The sequence below is a fragment of the Solanum verrucosum genome, unplaced genomic scaffold, assembly GCF_900185275.1.
Source record: "Solanum verrucosum unplaced genomic scaffold, falcon-dt-bn FXZP01000064.1, whole genome shotgun sequence".
NCBI lineage: Eukaryota > Viridiplantae > Streptophyta > Magnoliopsida > Solanales > Solanaceae > Solanum > Solanum verrucosum.
Genome location: NW_026020144.1, coordinates 2,464,842 through 2,492,083, shown reverse-complemented (window position 1 = coordinate 2,492,083; position 27,242 = coordinate 2,464,842). Strand labels below are relative to the sequence as shown.

The 27,242-nt window shown below is 35.0% G+C and overlaps 2 protein-coding genes across 5 annotated transcripts in view; one reads left to right on the top strand and one right to left on the bottom strand.

Moving 5' to 3' along the window:
* The window catches only part of LOC125827593 (COP9 signalosome complex subunit 4), a 242,593-nt gene extending 215,394 nt beyond the window's left edge, over positions 1–27,199 (top strand). Inside the window, exons 2-15 of one of the 4 annotated variants that reach the window (XM_049506894.1) lie at positions 18,634–18,819; positions 19,906–20,057; positions 21,004–21,107; positions 21,209–21,269; positions 22,787–22,879; positions 22,972–23,072; positions 23,462–23,570; positions 24,392–24,436; positions 24,631–24,699; positions 24,793–24,884; positions 24,984–25,026; positions 25,936–25,995; positions 26,387–26,446; positions 26,835–27,199. In XM_049506894.1, coding sequence (XP_049362851.1) covers positions 18,690–18,819; positions 19,906–20,057; positions 21,004–21,107; positions 21,209–21,269; positions 22,787–22,879; positions 22,972–23,072; positions 23,462–23,570; positions 24,392–24,436; positions 24,631–24,699; positions 24,793–24,884; positions 24,984–25,026; positions 25,936–25,995; positions 26,387–26,446; positions 26,835–26,909 — 1,194 coding nt within the window. In that variant the 5' untranslated portion in view covers positions 18,634–18,689 and the 3' untranslated portion in view covers positions 26,910–27,199. Of the gene's footprint in view, positions 1–18,633; positions 18,820–19,905; positions 20,058–21,003; positions 21,108–21,208; positions 21,270–22,786; positions 22,880–22,971; positions 23,073–23,431; positions 23,571–24,391; positions 24,437–24,630; positions 24,885–24,983; positions 25,027–25,935; positions 25,996–26,386; positions 26,447–26,834 lie in introns of all 4 variants that reach the window. The other 3 variants (XM_049506893.1, XM_049506892.1, XM_049506891.1) reach the window with 3 other exon arrangements.
* LOC125827586 (uncharacterized) lies at positions 2,955–16,768 on the bottom strand. Its single transcript, XM_049506886.1, is given in 17 exon segments — positions 2,955–3,337; positions 3,920–4,042; positions 4,163–4,336; positions 5,532–5,604; positions 9,691–9,784; positions 10,775–10,871; positions 11,536–11,629; positions 11,728–11,809; positions 12,000–12,168; positions 12,656–12,681; positions 12,684–12,855; positions 12,954–13,062; positions 13,241–13,342; positions 13,426–13,536; positions 13,645–13,781; positions 14,548–14,759; positions 16,625–16,768. Coding segments are annotated over 17 exon segments (1,950 nt in total). The 5' UTR covers positions 16,638–16,768; the 3' UTR covers positions 2,955–3,175.
* Positions 27,200–27,242: the final 43 nt, after the last annotated feature.

Below are 27,242 nucleotides of genomic sequence, written 5' to 3'. Positions count from 1 at the left end.
ATAACTTTTGCACATATTTTTTTTATTAGTATTAGATTACAAACCCAATTAGTACTATTTATTTAAAATAATAATAAAAATTTATAACCTTTAAATTCTCCATCATTAAAACTGTAAACACTTGTTTGGTAACACAAAGCATATTTTCTTTCTCTCTCTAATGATAAAAAATGGTTAAGCGTCAACTCATAATTATGTGAAATTGATGGAGTAGATAGTACCACTACTAAAGGAAAGTACCTTTTTAAGGGTTAAACTGAAAATAATACTCATTTTCACATTATCCTGCCACCAACATTTTGATCAATAAAAAGAAACATTCCCTCATATTGCCACCAAATCCAATAATGTTTTTTTTTTAAATTATCCCTTCAAATGTCTATTTTAGAAGTATAAGTGGTAAAATTAATTCATTTTTTTAGTAACTTATACAATTCATCTAAGCTTAAATAAATAGGATTATAATCCGTTTGTTGACTTAATTCAAATATCATATCAAGCTAATAGACAAAAAGATTAAAGGATAGAACATGTTAAGTAGATCATGCACATATTCTATTTGGGTTAATATAGTATAACGCAACATGTCAAAATGCAACTTAATTACTTAAACATACAAATCAAATTTGGAGACTAAATGTGAAGTAAGTTTGGAAGAACTTAAGCTAGTAATTAAGAAAAATACATTAGTTTCAACTTTTTTTTCCACCCCTGTATCCACGTTGGAGCTCGACTAAATCCAGCTACACACCGGGAAATCCCACGTTGGGAATAAAACATTCCCTAACAAAGACGACTCCGTACCGAAAGCTTCAACTTATTTACAAAAAGAAAATATAAAGAGGAGGAGAGGTTGGTTGGTTGGGTCATGTTGAGCAAGTTGGAGTATGATCCATTATTTGACACACATTGAATTAACCTATACATATATTACATAACCCGTTCTAGCCTAATCAAATTTGATTCAATAAAATCAATATAAATGACATTCATTGTGTTTCGATCTATTTATCTGCTTTTGACTTGAGACAAGATTTAAAAAGTAAAGAAGACTTTTGAATCTCGTGATTTTAAATTAAATATACATAGAATATATCGAAATGTTAGTTAATCTTGTAGTTCTAAACATGATAGGTGAAAAGTTGAAATTAAAGAATTGTTAAAAAAAAAAGAAGACGGATCCATAAGTTTAGACAAATGAACGTTAATTGCGTTATAATGAGCAGAATCGAAAGCAGTAAACGTTCGCAGTTGTTGCTACAGATGTGGAATTAATGCAAAAACTATTTTCCTGTTCTTCCATTCCTAACAGTACTTACACTGTTGCAATACAATTATTGAGATTTTATAGACAATTATGCCACAAAGTGTTCAAAGATAGGACATCACACCAACAGAATAAAAATTTGGTGTAATGGACAAATGGTAACTCAGAAAATGCTGTCCACACTAATGGAATAACGTTGGTATCCGAGCCAGCTTGCATGCACCCCAATAGCTAGTTTCATGGGGTGCCTGCTACCTCTCACCAACACATGTACTAGATAAAACTTTGTCTATCATGTTTCGATAGAGGTAGATTACAAGTACCAGGTTCATCTGAATCCAGTACTTTCGATGCAAAATAAAATTGAAGTATAAAGATCTATAAAATTGCAACATATCATGAATCTGACTTTAGATATATGGAATGAATCAACTAGTGTTTTCGCCTCCTATGAAATTTGAACTAATGTGATTTGATGTTAAATAAGTATGTGTCTTGCAATAAACATAGGGCAAAAGATGAGCTTCTATCTATGGATAAGTTTGATTTTCGAAATAAAAGATCAAGCAACTCTGAAGATGGAAGTTATGGACAAATCTAGCTAGCATACACACATTACAGCTGTAACAGGAACAAAAAGAGCACAATGTCAAAAATGGACAATGACTGAGAGGCAACCTAGCCAATCATCACCATTTTGATAAACTTTTGATTGCCTTTTCCTCTTTTTTCTTTTTTTTTCCTACTTTGCTTTTGTGATTCCAGTATCACTACATTTTGCTACAAAAAGTCTAGCTTGAATGAATCTTGATAGCAATAATTTCTCCCCACCACCTTTCTTTCAAAAACTTTATCATATAAAAGCAAGTGCTAAAGCTAATCCTGCTATTATGATTGAGATAGGTATATAATCTATCCTATTGCTTATAGTTCGTGGAGTCACATCCATCGCACTGGTCAATGCCTCTACTCATTTGTTTTGTACATTAAATTCCCTATTTTCCACCCTACAGTCAGGAATAGATGTAGAAATATCATAACATAATCCTTACTCATGAGGGGCCCAGGTGCACAAATGCTCAATACCTGCACTACGTAAAAGTTAATAAATCAACCCACTTTGAAATAACTTCAAACAAGCGGTTTCTTTACGAAATAATGACAACAATAATATACCCAATGTAATCTCACAGAGTAATCATTAGGGTCTAAGAAGGATAGAGTGTAGCAAACCTTACCCTTACCTCAAATGTAGAGATATTATTTTCGATAAACCCTAGGCTCAAGGAAAAAATAGTCCAAAAATAGCATATAGTAGCAAAAACAATAGATAGTAACATAATAATCGCAACACAATAACATGATAGCCGAATGCAGTCTGTAGTTAGACTTGACAAATCATATGGCTAAAAGTTCATGCACATATAACTGAAGTTCAGCCATATGAAACTTCAAGCATTTTGTAACTTCAGACATCACATATCTAAAGTTAATAAAATAGAATAAAATGGGGTACAAGTTAAGTATTGGTGTCCAAGTAGGCTACCCCGTGAAATTTTTATGTCATGAGGTTCCTAAGAGTATTAAAGATCGGTTCAAATTTTAGTCTAAGTAATCTATGATACGATAGATTCAGTTCTACTGAAATTGAATCAGCCATAATCCATCTTCAACATACAAAATCACGTTACAGCGGTACCATGCATTTACTACTATTACTTGAACATGATAATATGTACAGATCTGGGCAAACTGACTTAAATATACTCTGTTTTGACCTAGTAAATATGATTGAGATGTATAACCCAAGAGTGTTTCTCAAATCTATAAATATACATCATACAAACCGATATGCTTGAGATGCTTTACACAAATACAGATGGGTGTCATCAAACTCGAGCATCAAATCTAGGATTGGCATGTCCTGTAAACCTCACCCCTCATGACATCTATAGGTCTGTGTTCCGAAGTGTAGCGCTCAGGCCCTAGATACATTCCTGTCTTCTCCAAAAGGTTGAGGCTTTCATCCCTACCATATCTTGAAGCGTACAGCTTGAGGTACTCAATATCCTAAGAAAATCAGTCATGAAAAAAGAGGAGTGAATACAAAAAGGAAAAAGAAAAGTGATCAGACAATATGAGATTAAAAAGAATTAAACGACATATAGATAGATTTAACATCTTTCTTTCTTCTAATTATTACTTTATTCGGGAGAGAATAGAGGGAACTAAGGAGAGGGAGTTCTATTTACAAGGAGAAATCTCATTGAATAAAAAGCAGAAAAACATTATAACTGAAGAAGTGCAATCCAAACAGAACAACTATCGGCAAATGATTCACATATAAATGGAACGAGTGTAGGAAATAGATGTATCAAGTTTCTGAAAACAGGAAGCGACAAGAGAAAGCAAATTGAAATGAAGAAAGGACGTAGTTACTAAAGGATGCCCTGCGGTTAAGACATCAAAAGGATATTGTTCAAACATGTTTTTTTTTGTTTTTGCAGAAGTGCATCAAATTTTCTGTTCTGTGTAAAACAGACAATATTGCACCTTCCATCCCTGAAAGATCAAGGGACTTCATGGTTGATGCCTCTCTACGAAAATGCAAAAATATTACCGAAAGAGGAAATAAGTCAATATGAAAAATACCTGCAAGCCACTCAAGAGCCTCTCTAGTCTCAGAGAAGCAACAGGTTGCTGAGATGATGAGAACACCTGACCAGGGTAGAATAAAACTCCATCACCTGGAGGAAGGCCACGCCTGAACTTAATCTGCAGACAAATATTACTTGTATCAGGCATGAAGAGAAAAATATTAATTATTTCACAACTATCAACCTCTACGACATAATTTATCCATCAGTTTCGTGTCATGCATAGGGATGCACTAACCTCAGCACTAGGAACTGTTGCTTTCTCATAGCAGTTGGCACCCCAATATAAGAAACCTGTTCCACCTTCTTTCCACACACGCCACATCACAGCACGGTGTTGAGTGCCTCGCATCCCCAAGTGCCAGTTGGGATGAGGATCACCTGGTCCCAAGCATACATATGTCCACCACTCCTGCAACGAACATAACAAGCACCATGCCAACAGGTGATGCATACATAAGGAATATGCTGCCAGTCTTTTTTCTTTTCTTTTTGGATAAAAATGCTGATAGTCTTACATGAGCTCTTAAGAAATTAAGTTCATTCATAGAATACGTACAGAAATAAGAAAAACCTTTAAAGGAATTTATAGCCAAAATGTTTTAAGATTATCCAAGGAGCAACATAGAGGAGGTATTGAAATGAAATAATCTTAATCCTGCATATCATAAAACAAAACTTGAAGATCCACATTCATGTAGAGGACTCATTAATTATTGACCCATTCAAATAGTGACAACTTCACAGAGCACTTACTGGGTACGTCTAGGCTGCAACAATACTCTCAAACACATTAACGAAGTACTAAACTTAGGGAAACCTCATTAGTTATAAAGCTTCAGAATAACTTCTCGAAATAAGATGCCAATTTTCATTGGAAGAGAAAAAGTGAAATGCTACAACTATCTCATGTCCCTCTAATGTCCTTATGAATCAATGTCATATACACTAGCAATGATCAACAACTTCCATACAGACAGATGAGTAGAATGTTAATCATTTAAAGTGGCCTTTGCTAAACCCATTTGTTGATAAATCATGCACATAAGTTAGAACTTGACATGGTCCCAATTTGCATAGATTCCTTAACTTCTTTTTTTCTTCCCAATCAAGCATACATTTTTTTCAATAAAAATCATGCATACATTCTTTAAGAAGAAATGAATCTTCATCCATAAAAAGATGTGAGACCTAAGATAGAGTCCTCTTATCCACCAGTGAGGGAATCCATGATGAACAAGGTGCAATCTGATCTTGTAACTCAAATAGAATATCCTATATTTAGCATATGGAATCATGTGTTAAAACCATTGACTGTCCTAGAATCTCTGATGCTAAGCTCTAGTCCTCAAAATAAGAGTTAATTGTCAGCAGTATCTGCAGGCAATAACTTATCTTGTCGCATTAGAGGAAAAAAGCAAAGGGAAAAAACATGAATGTGATATCAGCAAGGACCATAAAATCAAAAAGTAAATTAATCTGTATGACACTTCTCTGCATCATTTTCCTTTCCTCATTTAACGAGAGTCTAGAAGTAACTTCAGTGATCCACTGTTTACTTCATAACAATAATCCATTGAAAAACAAAGTTTATATATTTTTATTACCTCTCCGTTTTCTGTTTGTATCTCCGCGATAATATCCTTCGCCAGATCCTCTCTGTTACCAATAACCCATTCGCTGAATAGAAAAGGAAATGCGTTAAAAAGCCTAGTAAGCAGAGGCATATTCCGGATTTCAAGAACATAGGTGCACCATTGCTCTTAAGATAGATGTTCATTTAAATAATATAAATTTATATCAACAAAGGAAATATCATTCATAATTGTCCGCGACAAGTTTTCATACTTCAAACATCAATAGTACCATCATTACTTACATTTTCAAAAATCTTACGTTCTATATAGCTAACTAAATAACCATTCAAATAATATAAGAACCGAACATGTGAGTCTCCCCGCATCCTGCTCATCATACATTCTATTAGTGCATCATTTTTGATGTACTTCATTGATGAAACTAAAGATAATGACCATGAAAGAAAAAAAGGAAGAAACAAAACCTGTGTAAGTTAAAACCGATAAAGAAAAGGAAAACAGGAGAAAAGAAAGTCAAACTTTTATTTATACAATTTAAAAAAGAAAACTGGGATTTGAAACCTATTTATTAGGAGAAAAAAGGGGCTGGATATTTGGTAGGCTCAAGGGCACACAAATGAAGCCCTTATTGATTAATTAATTAAAAAGGGATGAAAACAGAGGCCAGTGGTAATCGAACCCCTGACCTCAACCTCAAAAGGGGCAACTTGTCACCAGTGCACCAAGGTTCCATGTGGATCTGCCCCTGCTAGCAACTTATCAATAAGGAAGAGAATCCTGACAAGGTCTCCAGATGCAACAAGTGGTGATCACAAAACAGAAAAGGAAAGAGATCGAAAGTATGCACAACTAGTTTATTGGGGATTTATTCAAACAATTGTAAATATTTTAATTATAGAAAGTTGATTCATGGTACTTCTATGTTATTCTTAGATATATAAATGTCATTTAAAAACAATTAAATCGAAATCTGAATTCTCACCAACCTAGATGGTTTTGATTCTCGTAGTCCAAACTTTGTCATTCTTTTAGATAAAGGAAGTAGTATATAATAGCTCATTAATTGAATTCTTTTAGGCTTGTCTCCAACCTCCAAACGTGAATCAGGGCAAACATGGATAGCTGGCTTAATACTCCAGTCAATGATTCTCATGAAGTATGAGTGGGCAACAACATTGTTTAAAAAGTAATTTCATTTAACATCAACTGGTTCAAAATTTATATAACGGCAACAGAACAACTAAAGAGCATGAAGGAAAAAGAACTAGCCACAGAAAAAAGAAAAACAAGATTTTTGTCCACAAAAAAAATCCACATAATATTCTAAAAGTGGGAAGTTGGTTTATGGAAATACCCTTGAAATCGACTAAACTACCCCTCATCCTAAAGAAAAAGAAGAAAAACTACACGTTTAAGGAAACAAAAACCCCACACCTTCTTGGTTGAATCAGTATAAATATGAACGATTATCAAAAGGGGTGTCTTATTTAATGATATCATACTAAATGCTAATTAATACCTGTAATAAATGATAAATAGTTGCATGGAAAGAATGCCTTCTATAAATTTATGGGCTCTCCAACGTGCAAAACTTTACATATTTCCAGAAGAATTATAAGATTAGGAACGAAGATATTCGGGAACAAGGTTGGAGTGGCCTCTATGGTAGAAAAGATGAGGGAAGCAAAGCTGAGATGGTTCGGGCACATGAAGAGGAGAGATACAGATGCTCTAGTGAGGATATGCGAGAGATTGACTATGGTGGGAATGAGGAGAGGTAGAAGTAGGCCGAAGAGGTGATTAAGCGAGACATGACACACCTGCAACATACCGAGGACATAAACCTAGATAAGAGAATATGGAGATCTAGGATCAGGGAAGAAGGTTAGTGGGTGGTCAAGCATTGTCTAGTTTTCCTTCTCCGTATTGGTATTATTACTCTTCTACTATCTTATTCTATGATTTTATCATTATTTTTGTTTCTTTTGCTTTGAATGTCGTATAATTGGTTATAGCTACTGTTTTTCTTCCCTATTATTTTCAGCATGACTTCTCCACTACTATATATCCTTTTCATACTTGTTTTTGATGTATTCCTTGAGTCGAGGGTATATCGAAAACAATATCTCTACCTTCACAAGATAAGAATAAGGTTGCGTATACCACCCTCCCCAAACCCCACTTGTGGGATTACACGTGATATGTTGTTCCAACGTGCAAAACATTACACATTTTCGGATGATTTATATGTTACTTAATCATTAAGAGTGGGCATGTGATTTGATGAAATCTATTAAATGTTAAATAATTGCTACAAAAAATAATTACTATGAAAGAACATATAGTATCTTATGGCTTTGTAGTTCCTATGTTACAAACTCTTTGTTATAATTCAATTACCGGTTAGCACTAAATAGGTAATACAACAAAATGGGTGACTAAGGTTTTAGTATTTTGAAGAAGCTGAATAATGGAGTACAGAAATGCTAATGGAGAGGGTGCTCGTTGGCAGCTAATATTCGTTAACAAAGAGGTAATACTATCTCAATCTTGTGTTGTATTCATTAGTTGTTATTTCTTCGAATTACCCACTTTATTGCATATTTCTTCAACTTGCTATTAATAGGTATGCATTGTTTCATAGCTCTTCTTCGCTTTGCCATTATGATTTATCCGGTAGTACCTCTGAGGTAAATCCAATAACAATATATAGTTGAGGGTACTTTGGTAGCTAATATTCGTTGACGAATAGGTATTCATTGATGAATAGGTAATACTATCTCAATCTTGTATTATATTCATTAGCTGTTACACTGCCTGCTTCATTAACTATATTAGTTGTCTGCATTGACATAGGGAACATACGCCAAGAACATCATCTCTATAAGGAAGTATTGGATCATACAAATGTATTACATGTTTGCACCTTATAACACAAAGATGTAACTCACTATACATTCTAAATACCAAACTTAATTTAGGGTGCACCAGGTATGGAGGAAAATATTTCCGAGAAAGTGTTTACTAATTTTCTCATGATCGGTTGGTCAAAATTTTTGGAGAACATTTTCTTTAGGAAAACAAGTTCCTTAAAAATGAGGAAAATAACTTCCCTAGTGAAAGTAGGGAAAATAAATTCCACAAGTGACATTCCACATTTATTGTGTCCTCCCCACCTTCCTAACACGCCTCATCTTCACCCCCACTCCCTTAGCCCCATCCCCACCACCCCCGTAGCCTCACCCCTACCTCCCATAGTATTTGTCTAGATTATATACAAATTTTTTTCAGCATAGTATTTTTTGCTTACGTACCGAACACAAAGAAATAAGTAAGAAACCCACTTATTTTCCAAGAAAACACTTTTCATGGAAAACATTTTCATTTGTACCGAACACGTCCTTAGTTGTTCAACTTTTGCAGGTTCAGAGAATATCAAATCATTTGGCATTCAATGAAGAAGTCACTCAGACAGGTTGATTGTTCATCTATTTCAACTTGTATTTTCCTGCTGAACAGTTTGTGATACTCATTACAATGTGGTTTTAATATTGACTCATACCATATGTAGTGCTTGCTTGGGAACATGTCCAAAACTAGTGGGTATGATAAATGGAAAGAAATACATCAGCAGGTTTCTAAAATTTAAGAGATGCAGTAGTAAACTATGATGCTTTCACTATACATGAATTTTCAACCAAAGCTCGGGGATAATGGGGCAGACTTCCCTACCCTTCTCCACTTATATACTGGACTTTGTTCACTTGGCACAGGACTCAAACTTGTCAACTAAGACACAAATTAAGCTAATCCATGAGGACGTATGCTTTCACTATACCAAATCTAAAGATAGCAAATTCAACTATTTCAAATCACTGAACTTAACACAGATAATGAGACTTCCAGATTATCTCATCCAAAACTGAATGAGTACCCAATTTATTCAGTGAGTTCTCACAAAGGGCAGTGTTTGTATCCCATCCATCTGAGCTACAATACTAACAAAATAAACTTTTCGGTTCTTTTACTAATCACCACATTCTTTTATTTATAAGGTAGGTAAAAACTAATCACAACATTCATTTTTTAATGTAATAGTTCCTTGGTCATTCTCATACTTGTACATTGGAAATAAAACAAAGGATTTCTCAAGAAACTAAATCACTACCTTGTGCAATATATCTGAGTATGAGGACGTAGGAATGCAGGAACTTTCAGAAAAGCCTCAAAGTTATTTGTAGAAAGAGGTGCATCACTTGGTCCTGTAAAATAAGAACAGTATCCATGTGAAGAGAGTTTTCCACGCGAATAACAATTACCAAAGAATATTCAGACAGATCTAGGCCAAAGAGTGTCAAATAAATATCTAGTTTGTCAATCACAAAGTTCAAAAATCATGTGAGATTGTCTCAGATGAAGCTTCATTTGATGCTTCTGTCAGTGACATCACTCAAATTATTACCTTAGAATTTCAGATAAAGCAGTCAGAATTGCCAGGAAGTTGATGTCAATTACTTCAAGGCATGGTAACCCTCTCAGTTTCGGAGTCATCAAGGGCTTTTATCAATTAAGTGTTCCAAATGTAAGTGTAGAGGTTAAATGCACCTGATGGAATTGCAAAACCATGCATAACTGGGATATATCTAATATTTTCACCTTAAAACGTGTCTCAACAAATAGCACGCACCAGTTACATTAGCACAATAGTTGCATATATTCCAAGAAAGCATTGACATCCAGAATAATATCAGACAAAGCAATATCCATCTAAAAAGTTATTTCAGACAGAGTAAGAATAACGCCGTGCTCATGTAATAAGCGTGTTAAATACGAAATTTTCTGCAAGAACTGGCCATAAACACAGGCACCAATGAGACGCACTAATCACTAAGATTGAAGAATTTCTACTGTTCTTCCGCTTCTATTTAAAGTGTCCATAAGGAACAGGAGTTTCAACACTAAATGTGACAGCTAATACTCTTCAATCAGCAGCTTATCATATGATCCAGAGTGGGTTGGAAGCAAAAATATTCTTTTTGTTTCAACTCCACTATTCAGTCTGTCCTCACATATTTGGCTTATGCAATATAGCACAGTAGGTCCATCATCCAAACAGATACAGCACAATTCTATTTAGTAGATAGATTCTTCAATCCAAAGGGCAACAAAAGACATGGATATAGACATATAGCTATCAGGCACAACATCTCATTGAAATAAATACATGTAATGAAGAGAAATCTGATGCTCACCGCAATAATAAGTTGTCAGAATACGAGCATCAGGTGCATAGGCATGAATATCACTGGCCATGCGGCGGAGGGAAGTATATTGTTCAATGTTAAGAGGCTGAACAAATGCAAACAAAACTAATTTAGAACATAGACATAAAGACAGGTAGTTACCATCAACTGCCCGAAGCAGGAAAAGTGAGTGAAAAGTAAAATTAAATTCAAGGGGGTAAAGGGAAGGAATAAAACAATATACAGTGTTAGTGTTTGAATAGGAATAGTAAGTTAGCCCGGTGCACTAAGCTCCCACTATACACAGGCTATGGGGAAGGGTCGGATCACATTGGGCCTTATACATACAGCCTTTTTTGAATGGAAGAAATAAAAAAGTTTAGTCCATCCCATGGTTGTCTTACCTTTTGGAAAAGACAGTTTAAGCACTATAAGTCTGTACACCGTATGGTTTCCACTTTTTTGTATGGACAAAAGGATTTACCGGTTTAAAGCAGAAAATAGGATATTTATATACACATCATGTATAAATGTATATCTGTATGACCACAAAGTTTGTTATTGAGGAATAGTTGTTGCCTGGTGTTGTAACGACAAACAACATATTTCAGGAAAATGATGTTTCTCATCTACGAAATCAGAAAGAGCAAAGACCATGTCCCAGCTACAAACAGGAGGATACTTGACTCTGAACTGAAAGTGTCACTAGAACAATAAAAAGTTTGTCATATATGCTATAAAAAAAATAGCAATTCAATCTGCTCACTTACCTCATCCCACAGATAGAAGTATGCTTTCCTCCAATGGTTTTTTGTTTTTAGTATCTCTACCTCCCTTCGTAGGTAGTCCTTTGCAGTATCGCCACTAATGCCAAATTAAGAAGCAAAAGGAAACTGATCAACTTGTACACGACATACATCCTACTATCCTAGAACTTTTGGCAAAAGAGTTGTCCATCATACCAAGGGACTATTGGACCATTAGGTACAGCGTATGCCGCAAGACGAGGGTCAGAGAAATACTCATCTGATTTTGGATGGTCAGCTATAACAGCATTAGAGATAGAAATTTTAGTTTATTGTAGATACACTTGGAGTAAAAGCCAGTAAGAGAATAGAACTAGACTCTCCAGTTCAGCACCTTTACAAACTTATCTATTCAGACTTCAAGTAGATCTAAAAGTAAGAGAGTTTCACAAGTACAAGTATACTAAGCAATAAGCATCATATACTACCTGGCCATGGTGAGGTGTATGTCAAAACTCGCATGCCGTTGCCCCACCTGCAGAAGTATGGACTAATTCGATACTGAAGTAGCCATTTGAAATGCTGATCTAACAGCTCAAACCATTCATTGCTTCCGTGCTCAACCCCAAATCGATCTTCAATAACAGTATCAGATATCTAGACAGAATTAAAGAACTCCATCCTCATTCGAAAATTCAGTTGCTTTATCACAGAGACTAGTACCAGCAGTCACTAGTAAGTAAAGAGAGAGAAAAGGATAGAATTGCAGAATATTTGCTGTTTCCAGGTGTCTACTATGACATTCTAATTTACATGAATGAAGGAGAAGAAGGAAAAAGAACTACAACCACACAAGATGTAAGCAACACATGAATAGACTCGTAAGAATACATCAGTCAACAGAAATGGAGGACATTCCAAAGAAGAAGCTCGTCAATTAGGAAAAGGAAACAGCCAAATCAATTGTTCGCAGGCAAAATGTTAAGTCAACATGATGCAATAGATTACGAATTAATTGGCAATTAAGCCTGACAAATCGAAAATCACGTGAGTTCAATTGATAGCAATCAGTGACCAGGAGCAATTCTCCACAACCAGTTAATGGCTTGATATAATTTCTAACCCAGTGTACAAAAAAGGATACACCAATCACAGCAGGGACAGAAGGGTAACTGGAAGCACAAAGTCCCAGACTGTCAAACTTATTTTCAAACGGATTGAAAGGCTAGAAATAGCATCTTCTTCCATCATATCTATGGGCCCATTATCTGAAAAGAAATCAGAAAACAATGGGGATAGAAGAACTCTTCTTAAAGATGAAGTTGCAGACTTGACCCTTTCTACCTAAAACAACAAAAGCTCATTATGAGCAGCAGCTTGGCAAATACAACTTGAGGAATTATAAGAGTTCATATGAGGCATGTAATTTCAAAGAGACCAACCACTTCTTCCAATGGTTTCCCCTCTAAGGGCTCCACAGTATCAAGACAGTCTCTCAGTTCTCTGTATAATTGATGCTTCTCCAGTTTGCTCAGGGATTGGTTTGTAGATCTGTTTCAAACAGATGGACAAATATTTAATGAACTAATATGAAACAGTCCTCATCCCCCCCCCCCCCCACCCCCAAAAAAAGAAAAAAAAAAAACTTCAGGACAATATTGTTGTGATGTCGGATATTCCAAAACTGATATACAAATATTTAACTGAAGTAGAGAGGATAGACAATCACTCTGCTTCAGCTTTGGAGGCGGAAATGATGATTTCTCCCTCATATTGACCTGGTGTCTGTTCAATCGGGACGTCTATTGATACCCAAATTACTGTAGTTTCTCTGCAAAGCATGCCACAGTAATCATGACTCAGAGTTGACTCTAATCAACATAAATGATATGAATGGGAGTATCATGTCTATACCCAGGAAAAAGGTTCAGTTGGCAGACAGGCATATCAAGTGGAACAAGTGCATCAGGAATTCCCAAAACGGGTACTACTCTGCGCAATGTCAGCGACTGGCCAACTGCCAATCTGCAATCAACCAATATCATCAGTAGCTTCACCATAAACAGAATCAATAACTTCACATCATATCCTAGATAGGTGTGAACGAAGCTAAGAACATGGGTAGTGACAAACCTAGCACCACAGGGTGAGCAGAGATCAGTACACTGAACCTGCACAGTTCCAGCAATTCCAGATCCACCCCAAGAAACTTTTGGGCTTATTGCAATCTGAATGCTTTCTCTTTCATTTCTTGCTGCTAATAGTGATATCTACAAGATAAAGTCCGAGTCACATTACACCTTTTGATAATGAAATTTAATATTTTAAGCAACAAATGCATGAGCATATAAGAAACTTTAGTGTTTTTCCTATAACCCCCACAAGAGATAGATAGAGAGAGAGAGAGAGAAAACAAAAGGACAATCCCTACTTTCCAAGAGTAATTCAACCTAAGGGAGTGCTAAGAGTGAGTAACAAACAAAGAACAAAAGTGGAATAATCTGTATGAAATGCAGAGAAACATTTAGTTTCAACTATAACATCCACTAATAATGAGCTAAAAGGACAAACGATAATCAAAAGGTCAATATGGTGCACTAAGCTCTCATTATGCACGAGTCCAAAGAATGGTCAGACCACAATGGGTTAATTGTACGCAGTCTTATCTTACATTTCTGCAAAAGACTGTATCCATGGCTTCAAGCCGTGACCTTCTGGGAACACGGGTTCAAAGAAGGGTCGGACCAGGATGGGTTTATTATACACAGCCTTATATTATATTTCTGCAAGAGACTGTATCCATGGCTTTAATCTGTGACCTTCTGGGCACGCAGAAACAATACTTACTGTTTCACCAAGGCTCCCCTTCCCAAAAGATAATTATAACAAACATTTTTTATAGTGCCAACATCCATGGTGAGGACTCAATGTTTTCCAAACAAAGGAAATTTTAATGTCTTGAAACCGTCACAAAATGTATGTATCACAGAAATATCATCATCAGCGTATGTAGCGCCAGATACATTATACACATACAGATTCTAATTCACGAGGCATGTCTTGTGGTCCGACATTAGCAGTGTTTGGCATGCACCACACATTCAATAACTCCAAAGATGGAACTTTTGTAGGATCGATTGCCCCCCTTAATGGTCTTGGATCATTTACACCAGTGTCACTCCATCCATAAGCTGTCCCACCACCAGAAACACCTTCAACTGGTGGAACAACCATCTCCTGGTGGTCCCCTACAGAAATATCCAAGTTCAAACACAAGAAGATGTAATCTGAAACACCACTCCATAACTATGTAAATAATTGCACTTCGAAGAGAGTTAATGCACATTACTCCCAGGTAAGAAACTTTATAAGAAAAGTGACCCCACCACCACCACCAACCCAGACACAAAAAAAAGTGAAACTGTTCATGTTCCACATTTGAGACTAAAAGAAGAAAGAAAATAGAAAACAAAGAAAAGCCGTTGATGTCATACATGCTTCAATTAAAACATCATCTTGGAAATTTAATACCTATGACCTATATGCATGATGGCATTAGTTAAGAAAGGAACCCATCTAGGGTCTGTGGAATTGTAAGGTTCACTAGACTAGAAATACAGTAAAAAGGTCCATACATCAAGGCTACTCCAGTTTTACTTTCCATAACTCAACTGGTCAAGTCAGATTTAATCATTTAATAAGCATGCTGCAAGCATAACAATAACGGATAAGACATTTTTTCACAGATACATCTCCAGAAGAAGCGTTGAAATCCCTTCCCACCGATTTGCATACCAAGCAAAGAGTTAGAACTGATACTTAACTTTTGGCAAAAGAGCTATAAGATCTAGATGCAATAAACACTCAGACAAATGGAAGACCAGAATAGGGCAGGACCAGGAGGGGGGGGGGGAGAAATGATGACAAAGCATTTAATGATAAATTGGAGTAGCAACCATGGATTATTTTTTCCATTGAAAATCAAAACAACCTGGAAATTAAGCAGCACTTAGCATATTATCCCAAATTATCATGTACAAGTATTATGTTGTATCATGTGGGTTGATGTATGCTTCTTGAAAGAATATTCTATAGGAAATCGCCACAGATATGCATGTAACTACATCAATCATACTCCCACAGCAGAGTTATGGCATGCATTATCGTAAGCTACTCTGTTAGTATTAATTAAAGGGACACTCTATTTAAAAACCAAACCAAAAATGTAGGTATGGCCATAACAAAGCCTGCAATAAGGTAACAGCTTTCCTACGCACCCATAAATGTTATTTTTCCGCTTTCATGTAACATCTTTTTTTCTTGTTGCGGCGTTTAATAGCCAGAACATGCAATATTTTTCCATGAATCAATCTCTCAACCTTATTTGGCCCCTATTCACTCAGGCCTCAGAACATTTCCATGTCAACAATTACAAGTCACTGGAAATTATATTTAACCTGTGATTGTTTTTTCCTAAACATGCATTGTGCAGTTTGCTATATTTAGGATTTTGTCAAAAAGTCTAGGCTCAATGTCATCAGCAGTGAGATGTAAAATGTGATATCTAATTGGTCAAAAAATGGATAGAAAATTGGTAAACAATTAGGATCACTCCATACTGCAAGCTATTAGCTAATTCCAATTTCCAAATAACAACTGATAATAGAGCTGTTTGCTCAGCAGATGCTACTAATCTAACCCTGATTACCGCCATTTTAGGTGGTAACCATGGAGTCCTACTATAGGCTGATCCAGTACACACACATACACACAATCCTAAACCAAAATGCTCGCCCGCTGCTTATACCAAACAAATTCAAATCTCAAAACAACACGAAACTACAAACTTTCTCACAAAATCCTAAACCTCCTTAGTTCAACACCAAGCTCCTACCATTTTAACACGATTAAGACTCCTTAGTCCAACACCAAGTTCCTACATTTTAACACGATTAACACGATACTCAAACAACATTAAAAACGTATAAAATCAAAAAGGAATTATGAACAAAATTCAACTTCATCAAACAGAGCAACTCGCACGAAATTGAATCGGAATGACGTGAAATTTGAGGGATCTTAAGATTATTTTTGTGGACAGTGATAAACTAACCGGAGTTCTCCATCACTGTAGTTGCGAAGGTAGAGAGAGTTTCCGCTATCGAATTCCAGTTTCCAGGTGATGATCGTGCTTTGTGATTACACAGAGATGAAATGAGAGTAGTCAATGCTATTGTTGTATTGAGGTTTATATGTAGCTGATGAACTACAGTGAAGGGGTAGAAGTGGAATATATGTAAAAAGTTGCAAAGGTGCCGTGCCACGCAACCCGACCCGGATCTTATCTCGATCTGGGCCTGCTTCAAAGGAACTCAACCCGGAATTTCTACTTTGGCCCAACACCACTAAAGCTTGTTTGACCAACCTGGAATAAAATCAAAAGTATACTCTTCAGTTCAATTTATACTATACTTTTCTTTTAAGTTTCTATTTCAAAAAATATGCTTTCATAATTAAAAATAATTTAATTTCAAAAAATAATATTTTATACTTATAAAATTACCTAAAAATAAATTTAAATCACAAATTTTATAAGTGTTCTTTTTAATAGGGATATTGATGCATATAACAAGCATTGATATTATTTTCAGGGAGATTTGGAGTCAACTGTTTTTCATTCGTAATTGTTGTGCTGACTGCACAAAGGAGAGCACATTTCATATATTGAGTGTTTGGATTGTTAATTAAATTTGATTTTTTTTTTTATATAATCTTGTTATATCACAACAAATCAAGGTTAAATAAAGTACAAGGCTATGAAATGGTAGTTGTCAAAAGTGGATGATGACCTCTTTTTATATGTTGATAAATTTGAAATAATAGATATATTAAATGTATCTTTTTATATATTTATCTTTCAATTACATGAAATATGTAAAAGATAGAAATTCAAGGCTTGTACTCATTTTATACATATTTGAACTTAATCTAAGTTATTAAGTTAAGCCAAAGCTAAATGCGGAAGCAAAATGAATTTTCAGGCAATAGTTATACTATTAGAGATCACAATTGAGAACTTATGTCTGCTTTGTTGACTATTATGACCTATGTATTAATATTTTTGTTGAAGGCTTGAACATACTTAAAGATACGTTCAGATGTAATTTTAGACTAATACGATATCCTTGTGAAATTTGATTATTTGATTGTCCCAAATCTAATCAAAACAATAAAAGAATCATTAGAATTATTATATAATAAGGCTAAATTTATTACATTGTCAATATTCTTACTAAATGGGTGAATGACTTAAAAATGTTTAATCTTTAATGAGTTGTTTCATTCCTTGACGTAACATCTCTTATTTTTGTGTAGTACCTCAAACGGTGGCATAAGGATTATTTATTTGATGGACTAAGTGAATAATTATTCTTAATATTTTGACTTATTACATATCGATTTTTAAATATACTATTCCGCTAGTCGTCTAACGAGATATTAGTTAGTTCGGTATCAAGTTAGTAATTATCAGAAATCATTTCATTCTCAGATTTCCATAAAATAAAATATTTTTTTCTATCTCTATATAAATTAGTATTCTATAATCATGAATTACAGTAAAAAAATATATATGAAGGACTAATCATTTAAAATGCACGCACATGAATAATTATTTAACAAATATTCACCTATACAACAACTTATTATTTCAACATTAAACGGGACTTTAGGGTTAATAATATGTACTTTATATATTTACACTAAAAATATAAGTATGATACTTCTTAATAAATTATTGATTTACTACTAAGAAAATTGAGTAATTTGCTTTTGTATCGATAGGTCATTAATTTGATAATCCAAGATAAATAAGTTAATGTTATGAACTTGTGATTGACTTGTTGATTGTGATTTGATTTTAAACAACTTTAGGTGATACATAAATTGAAACGAGAATTATAATTTTATTTTTCAAAATTATTCATATTCGATGTTCGAAGTTGTGTCCGAGCCCATATACCACAGCGGGCAACAGATTATAAATCGACTTTCAAATCCCTATTTATAGGCCAAAATTTTGGTTCATAAGCTCCATTAACGCTTCGAAAAAAAGCTCGACGAGACACTCCAAATTACGTATTCGAGAAGATTAGCTCAGAGAAAAACCCTAAATCGCAATGGAGAGTGCGTTCGCTAGTGCCTCTGCGATCAGCGACCAACGCCAGAAAATCGAACAGTACAAGCACATTCTCTCCACCGTTCTCGCATCAAGCGATATCCAACAAGCCAAGCAATTCATCGATCACAGTAAGTTTCTCTCGCTGTTTCATCATAATTTTGCTGTTAATTTTATGTTCATGTTATATAATTCTCAGCTAAAATAGATGTTAGAAGATTTATATAGTCAGATTTTAACTGGTTTGAGATTGAGAGGTTGTTTGATTGAGGTTGTGTACAATTATGTCGCGCAGTTATAATCTCATCACAGTTTTGCTGTTAATTTTATGTTCATGTTGTATATTTCTCTGTTGAAATAGATGTTAGAAGATTTATATAGTCATATTCTAACTGGTTTGGGATTGAGCCATTGGTTGGTTGAGATTGTGTACGGTTATGCAGTGCAGTTACTGCCTCATTATAATTTTGCTGTTAATTTATGTTCATGTTGTATATTTCTCAGCTGGAATAGATATAGAAGATATATATAGTCAGATTCTATCTGGTTTGAGATTGAGCCGTTGTTTTGATTGAGTTTGTTTACGATTATGCAGTGCAGTTACTATCTCATCATAATTTTGCTATTTATTTTACATTCATGTTGTATGTTTCTCAGCTGAAATAGATATAGAAGATTTATATATAGTCATATTCTTACTAGTTTGGGATTGAGCCGCTGTTTGATTGAGATTGTGTGCGATTATGCATTGCAGTAACTATCTCATCACAATTTTCTGTTAATTTTATGTTCATGTTGTATATTTCTCAGTTGAAATAGATATAGATGATTTATATAGTCAGATACTAACTGGTTTGAGATTGAGCCGTTGTTTGATTGAGACTGTACAATTATGCAGTGTAGTTGCTATCTAATCATAATTTTGCTACTTGTTTTATTTTTCATGTTGTATATTTCTAGCTGAAATAATAGGTATAGACGATTTATACAGTCAGATTCAGCTGGTTTGCGATTAAGCCGCTGTTTGATTGAGTTTGTGTACGACTATGCAGTGCAATTACCATCTCTCTGGCTGTCTAATCATATTTTTTCTGTTTTTTTATATATTCATGTTGTATATTTCTCAGCTGAAATCTAAATACAAGATTTATAGTCAGATTCTAACTAATTTGGGGTTGAGACGCTGTTGTTTGATTGAGATTGTGTACATTATGCAGTGCTATCGGATGACGTGCCCTTGGTGGTATCAAGACAGCTATTGCAGACATTTGCACAGGAATTCGATAGATTGGAACCTGATGTTCAAAAGGAAGTAGCACACTATACTCTCAACCAGATACAGCCTCGTGTGGTGTCCTTTGAAGAACAAGTATACTTTGATGTTTCTATTTTGTTTCTTGTCAGATTCTTGATAGCTCTTTTGCAGCCTATTCTGAACGATACTTGGACTTATAGTAATGCCTTATATAGCTCTAAAATTTGGTGCTTCAGAATGACACTAGCATCAGTTTAAATTGTTTTTTAATTTTGCTTTGTATGCTGCATCAGGTGGTGCATATGTATTTGTAAGGGTGTAGCAGTTTGATGTTTGTAATTTCATTTCTTAGAACTTCATAACAAAACAACAAGAATGCTCTATCAAGAAAAAATACAGAAAGGAACATGGTATGTAGAAAGAGAACTATTGACTCAGCATGACAACATCTCTACCACCTTAAGAGAAGGCCTGTTTTGTCTATTGAAATATGTTCTTTTATTAATGATGGGATGGGAAGTACTTATCAGAAAGAAAGGATGGCAAATTTCTAAATAATTGTCTTTCAGAAAGTAATCTCTTTCTAATTGACCATTAAATTTAGCATCTTTATTTTTATTAAAACCAGTTAAAATAATAGGCTAGAAAAGAATTTGAGTGTAGTACCAGGAACTCAATACATGGGCCACAACCAACATTGGGACCATGGAGTTGTTTATTATGAAGTGTGTTTTTTGAGTTGATGTGTTGAATGGAACTATTGCATATTGACACCTTTGATTCCTTTTTGATGGAAGTGATTTTAAGAACTGAATTTTGTGAGAGTGGGCTAGCACCAAAGTCACAGAATTATTTGTTTATCTTGTGATTTTCCGGAAATCATAGTCATCTTAAAATTTGATTGTCTCGAGTATTTTAGTTTTGAGAAAATGGTACAAATGAAGGTCAACATTGGAACTCAGCATATTATCTGTTGTCATCAAGAGATCTCCACATACGGGTTCTTTTGATCTTTTATGTTTTTAATGCCCATTTCTAAAACAAAATTCCATCTTTTCAGGTGTTGATCATTCGGGAAAAACTTGCAGAATTGTATGAGTCTGAACAACAATGGTCAAAAGCAGCTCAGATGCTTAGTGGCATTGATTTAGACTCTGCAATGAGGTCTGTGTTATACTTCTACTTATCTTTGCTTGCCTGCTGCTGTGTCCCTTAACTTTTCTTTGAAACCTAAAATCTCTTTCTTTGCACTGCTTCTTCTGCAGATTTGTTGATGATACATTCAGAATTTCAAAATGTGTCCAAATTGCTCGTCTCTATCTGGAGGTTGGATTTTTCTTTTTCTTTTCTTTCTATTCTTCTGATGCCAAGTAAACATCTCCAAGTTAACGATCCTTGTTTGGTTTGGTGGTGCACCTTTCAACTTGCCTGACAATTGATCTGCTCTAAAGAGAAAGAGGCAAAATCAATCCATCTATATATGCGCTAGAGTAACTTATCAATTTTTTTAGTTTGGTTAACTAATAGATAATATATATATAAGAAAGCAATTAATTACTTGCTAGTTTGAGCTATAGGGCTTCGTTGTAGTGCAAGCGTATTGACTACGGGAATATTATACAAAAGGCGTACATAAAAATTCAATCATGCCATATCATGAAGCTTCCAATTTTAAAAAAATGTCAATTGTGTCGAACTTTCCATTTTTGTAATTGTTATGGAATCTCTATGAATAAACTATAGTCCACACAACCATATCTCCCAACGCAACTAAGTTTTTTCTTATCTGCACCCAAGGGTGTAGCCTAGTGGTCAACGAAGAGGGTTGAGAACCATGATGCCTTAGGTTCAATTCCTAGCGGAGACAAAAAAACTAGGTGATTTTTTTCCATTTGTCCAAGCCTTGGTGGATAGAGTTACCGGTACCTATGTTGGTGGGAGGTAGCAAGTACCCTGTGAAATTAATCGAGGTGCGTACAAGTTGACCCGGAAACCACGATTATAAAAAAAGGAGTTTTCCCTAGCTCCTTTCTTCGCTAGGAGGTCCACAACCATGTTTAGCTCTCGATAACTTGAAGTTCCTGCATAAGAACTAGCAATTCAGTTAAGAGTATTTGTGGTGGTAGATATTCTCTCCAATCACCATTTATGTTTCGAATCACACCACCCTGCCGATTCCCCCTGGCTTAGGCTTCCTAATGAGGATCCGTCAATGTTAAGTTTGTTGAAAGTAGAAACCTTTTCCGGGAGGTTCTCAATTAATACTGATCGTGGTCTTGGAAAAAAAAAGAGATAGTAAATGTAAGAATCATACTGGGACAAAGAAAGAGGCCACAAAAGGAGTTGAGCAAGAGCTATAAGAAGAATGTTTACCTCGCCGACAGAATCGGTCTTCCCCGGTTAGAAATTTGGTCTAGTTCTGAATCATTAAATACTTTCAGGAACGTTAGTAGGAAACAAATGAGTGTGCACCGATTCTTTTAAGAAAAAGGTAACAAATGAATATGTAGCATGTGAGCTCCTTTCTATGTGGCATTTATTCTGCAAGTTGTACCGGTGTTGTCTTTCTTCTTGACATGTAAACCTTTTACGGTGCTAACGTGACTTGTTAACTAGTGTGCTATGTACATTCTAAGTATCTTGGTGTTCTTTCAATTGCATTGTTCTGCTTACTATCAAAAGGAAAATTAGAGTTGTAGATTTGGTTCCTGTACTGCTCCTATGCACCCTGCTATTGTCTGCTGTTTAAATACATTGATCTGAAAAAGTTCAGTTTACTTCCATTGTTTTGGTTCTCTTTGGCATTCTAAGTTTCTAACAGTGTCCAATTCCTTGTTTGGCAGGATGATGATGCAGTTAATGCAGAAGCGTTTATAAATAAAGCTTCCTTTAAAGTTAACAACATTAAGAATGAAGTATTGAATTTGCAGTACAAGGTTGTTATCATATGATCTAGGGCATTTTTAATTTTTGAGCATGTCACTGTCACCAGCTAATATGTCAACTATTTCCGGAATGATTATTTCAGGTTTGCTATGCTAGGATTTTGGATTTGAAGAGAAAATTCTTGGAAGCTGCCTTGCGTTACTATGACATTTCTCAGATTGAGAAGCGACAAATTGGTGACGAGTAAGTTTTCCAGAAATACTATTATGTTAAAATAATGCTTCTCTCGAAGTTTTTTTATTATTTAAAATTGTCTTGCTAGTGAGTGCATATTATATATTTACAAGCTCTTAGGAAAAAGGTAGCGGACACTTTAACTCTTGGTCTTTGTGTATATGGGCACTTCTTGAATTCAATAATTTGTTGTCAATATAATCTGTGATCCAAGCGGAACTGATAAGGTCCACGGCTTAGGAAAACTAAGAGTATGCTTATGTTCCAAGATCAAAGGTTTAGCTTTTGTCTTGAATAATGTTACACACATCCTGATGTCTGTGATCTTTGTTGTTGGTACTATGCCTCCATTATTTAATTGAGCACAGCATGAAGCTTAATGATTCTTTACGCTACAGAGAAATTGATGAAGCTGCCTTAGAGCAAGCTCTGGCAGCTGCTGTGACGTGCACAATTTTGGCTGCAGCAGGTCCTCAACGATCTCGTGTACTTGCCACACTGTACAAAGTAAGGATGCAATGACTTAGAGCTTTAAATGTTTTGATTGTTATTGTCAAAGAGTGCAACTAATGGGCAGATTGTTGTGGAAGTTGTCTTTTATGGAGTTGTTGAATTAATGATTTAATGATATTTATTTATTTGAGTTATTGGGATTAATATTATCATGGTTGTATCTTGAGTTATTGAAGTTATTATTGTCATTTGTAATTATGATGTTATAAGCTATAATCCTTTCTATCTTTACGAGGTAGGGTAACCGGGTAAGGCCTGCATAGACCCCACTTGTGGGATTACGCTATTATATTAGTTGTAAGCTAAATTCCTTTCTGGAAATCGTGGACTGCTAAATTCAAAGAATATTACGCTTTACCTTCTTCCTTAAGCTCCCAGAGTTCGCATCTTTCTTGCGCTTTTCACTTTAGTAACACTGTTTGTAATAACTAATAACTGTATGAACTTCTAATTCAATGATTTGATATTTGCTCTCGTTTGCCAAGAATGTGAGACCACTCATGGGAAAGGGCAGGTGCATAGCACCAAGGAAATGGTAACAACTAACCACAAATAGGTGATTGTGTATTTATATTTGGAGGACATGTCATTCTGTTGTCTAATATCTGCTAAAATTTTGCTGTTACCATAACCTTTGAAAATTTGAGGTTAATTAGTTTTCTCGGGCAACTTCCAGTTTAGATCTGCCATCATGTAGTCATATTTGTATTTTTTTTATGGGTCTCAAATGACTGCCTACACTGATCCCCTCCTATGTGCTATTTGTTCAGTTTTGCTATAACAATTTTTCTTTTTTTACTTATTTTGGATAACAGGATGAGCGTTGCTCCAAATTAAAAATCTACCCAATCTTGCAGAAGGTACTTCACTTGCTGCTTCATACAATTTGCATAGCTCTGTCTCCACTCACTTTTCTTATACCGAGTTGCCTGTATGCTATAATCTCTTTGCATTTGAGTGTGGATTTTTTATGTGCATATGGTGCTGTGTCAGATTTTTTTACCTAGATACTATTTTTTTAAAAATTAAGTTTTGTTTAATTTGAAATATTCAGGTCTATCTAGAGAGAATCTTGAGAAAACCTGAAATTGATGCTTTTGCAGAAGAGTTGAAACCACATCAGGTTCCCCCTTTTTTTGGGTATTGCTTTTTTTCAAAATGTCAAAATACATTATCTGATATTCTCTGTGTATCTTATTTTTTGTGTTTCCTACAGCAAGCACTTTTACCTGATAACTTCACAGTTTTGGATCGTGCTATGATTGAGCATAATCTCTTGAGTGCTAGCAAACTTTATACAAATATAAGGTAGAAAGGAAGCTTATATTTTCCTTGTTTGTGATTTAGATTTCTCATAGCTCATGCTTTTCTATTATCTAAGCTAATCCCCTCGTTGATCTGTGACAGTTTTGATGAGTTGGGCACTTTGTTGGGCATTCCTCCTCAAAAGGTACCAAATGATGTTGCTAAGCTATTTTTCTTAATTTTTGCTGTTCTTGAGCTAATTTTTTGGGTTCTGTTGTCAACCCACTATCCCGAGTTGGTGCATAGCAGTTGCAACTGCTGTAGGAACTATATGAAAATAGGAGGTTTTAGCCTTTTAGGGCGGTAGGTGGCTCATTTACTCTATTTGCAGTAATTCTTAGTGTCCCCTCTGGACCATTTATTGGGCGACATCTAATCCTTAAAGCAATTATCAAATGAAGAAACAGATAAATTGTTTTCTCATGCTATGCTGCAAAAAGCATCTCTCCATCATCCTACTTATGCATTGTTTCTGGGTAAATTCACAAGTCAAGTTTAAACTGTAAACGCTATCAGGATGATAAAGAAGGTGATATTATTTTGAATGCATTTTTGAAGTTGATTCTTAGTCTATGCTGCTCAGCCTTTGAGGTCTTCTAGTAGAAATCTGATTTTGAGAAAAAAACGTTGCTTCACAGTATTTGGACATGCCTCTCCCATTCTCACTTATTGATTTCCATTTTTTATGTACTAAGATCAGTTTGCTGTTGTGCTTGCCTGACAAGTAATTTAAACACCACGCAACCAACACAATCCTACATGTCAAAGTGTTTCCATACAAGTAATTTAAAGACTGTTTCCTTCACAGTATTTGGACATGCCTCTCCCATTCTCGCATATTGATTTCCATTTTTATGTACTAAGATCAGTTTGCTGTTGTGCTTGTCTGACAAGTAATTTAAACACCACGTAACCAACATAATCCTACATGTCAAAGTGTTTCCATCACTCTTTTTGCTTGCCATGGCTGTTTTGGGTACCAAAATCAATTAACAACTGTGCGGCTTCATTTACATCTGTAACTAATTCTGTTATAACAATTTTTGTCATGAAGGCTGAGAAAATTGCTTCAAGAATGATTTTCGAAGATAGAATGCGGGGATCCATTGATCAGGTAAATTTCTCAATTAATAATGCCATCTACACATTTCTATCTTTGTCCTTAAAAAGAAGAGGAGATGATATTGGGTGATGACTTGTCACTGGCTAACTTTAGGTACAGAGTGTCCATATATGCCATATATACATTCTTGAATTCCCTATGCTACCCGTAGTGCTGATAGTGAATATGCTTGGATTGTAGTTTGATGTGGAAGATATTATCACATATGATAAATTTGTTTTTAAGCCATTGTATAGTAATTGTCAATGACTATACACACGAGATGTATTTAACGAGCAATATATGCAATATAATATCAAACTACAATAAATATGGTTGGAGACAAAAAATGAGTTCCGTTGTAGTTTTCGCATCTATTGATTTAAGTTGATTTTATTGTCAGGTTGAGGGTGTCATACATTTTGAGGATGACACTGAAGAACTGCAACAATGGGATCAACAGGTGATGTAGTTTCTAACATATGCTTGGAATCTACCTTATGTTTCTTTTCTCATGGAAATCTACCTTTTTCTTTTGAATCCTAAAAAGGAGAAAGGAAAAATTACCACCCAAGGGTGTGGTTCATTGATCAATGATGTCTAATTTTTCTAATACTAGACTCACATTATCAGTCTCTAGTTATAAAAATATTCATCAGAACACTCTTTGATTTGTTGATAACATGATCAATTTTTAATATATGTTATATAACATTTTCCACTCACCATCAAACACCGAAAAACATTTTTCATGAAAAATGACTTCCGTCATACCAAACATTGTCTTTCTTGTTTTCAAGGTTTTATTATTGAAATGCTACTAGTGCTGACAAAATTGCTAATCTTTGCAGATCATGGGCCTTTGTCAAGCTCTCAATGATGTTCTTGATAGCATGGCAAAGAAGGGGCTCCCTATTCCTGTCTAGTTTGTTCATTATGTGGTCATTTTTGAAGAATCGAGTACGATGCTGATACACTCATTCCTCATACCATTTACTGTTCTGGCGTCACTCTATATTCTTTCACGAGTTTTAAAACTTCGCTCAGAACTCTTTTGTCCCTAAGTTAGTTTTATATTGTACATGACACACCTCTCCTCCAAGTTCGATGGTTTATTATGGATATAAATGTTAATTTTGTTACATTTCTCTTTTCATAGGATTACTTCTAGGCATTGTATTCTATTCAAATCATAACTGGTTAGTTTGTGCCATTTTACCTTCACTTACTGATTATAAAAATGAGCGGATATGAAGTAT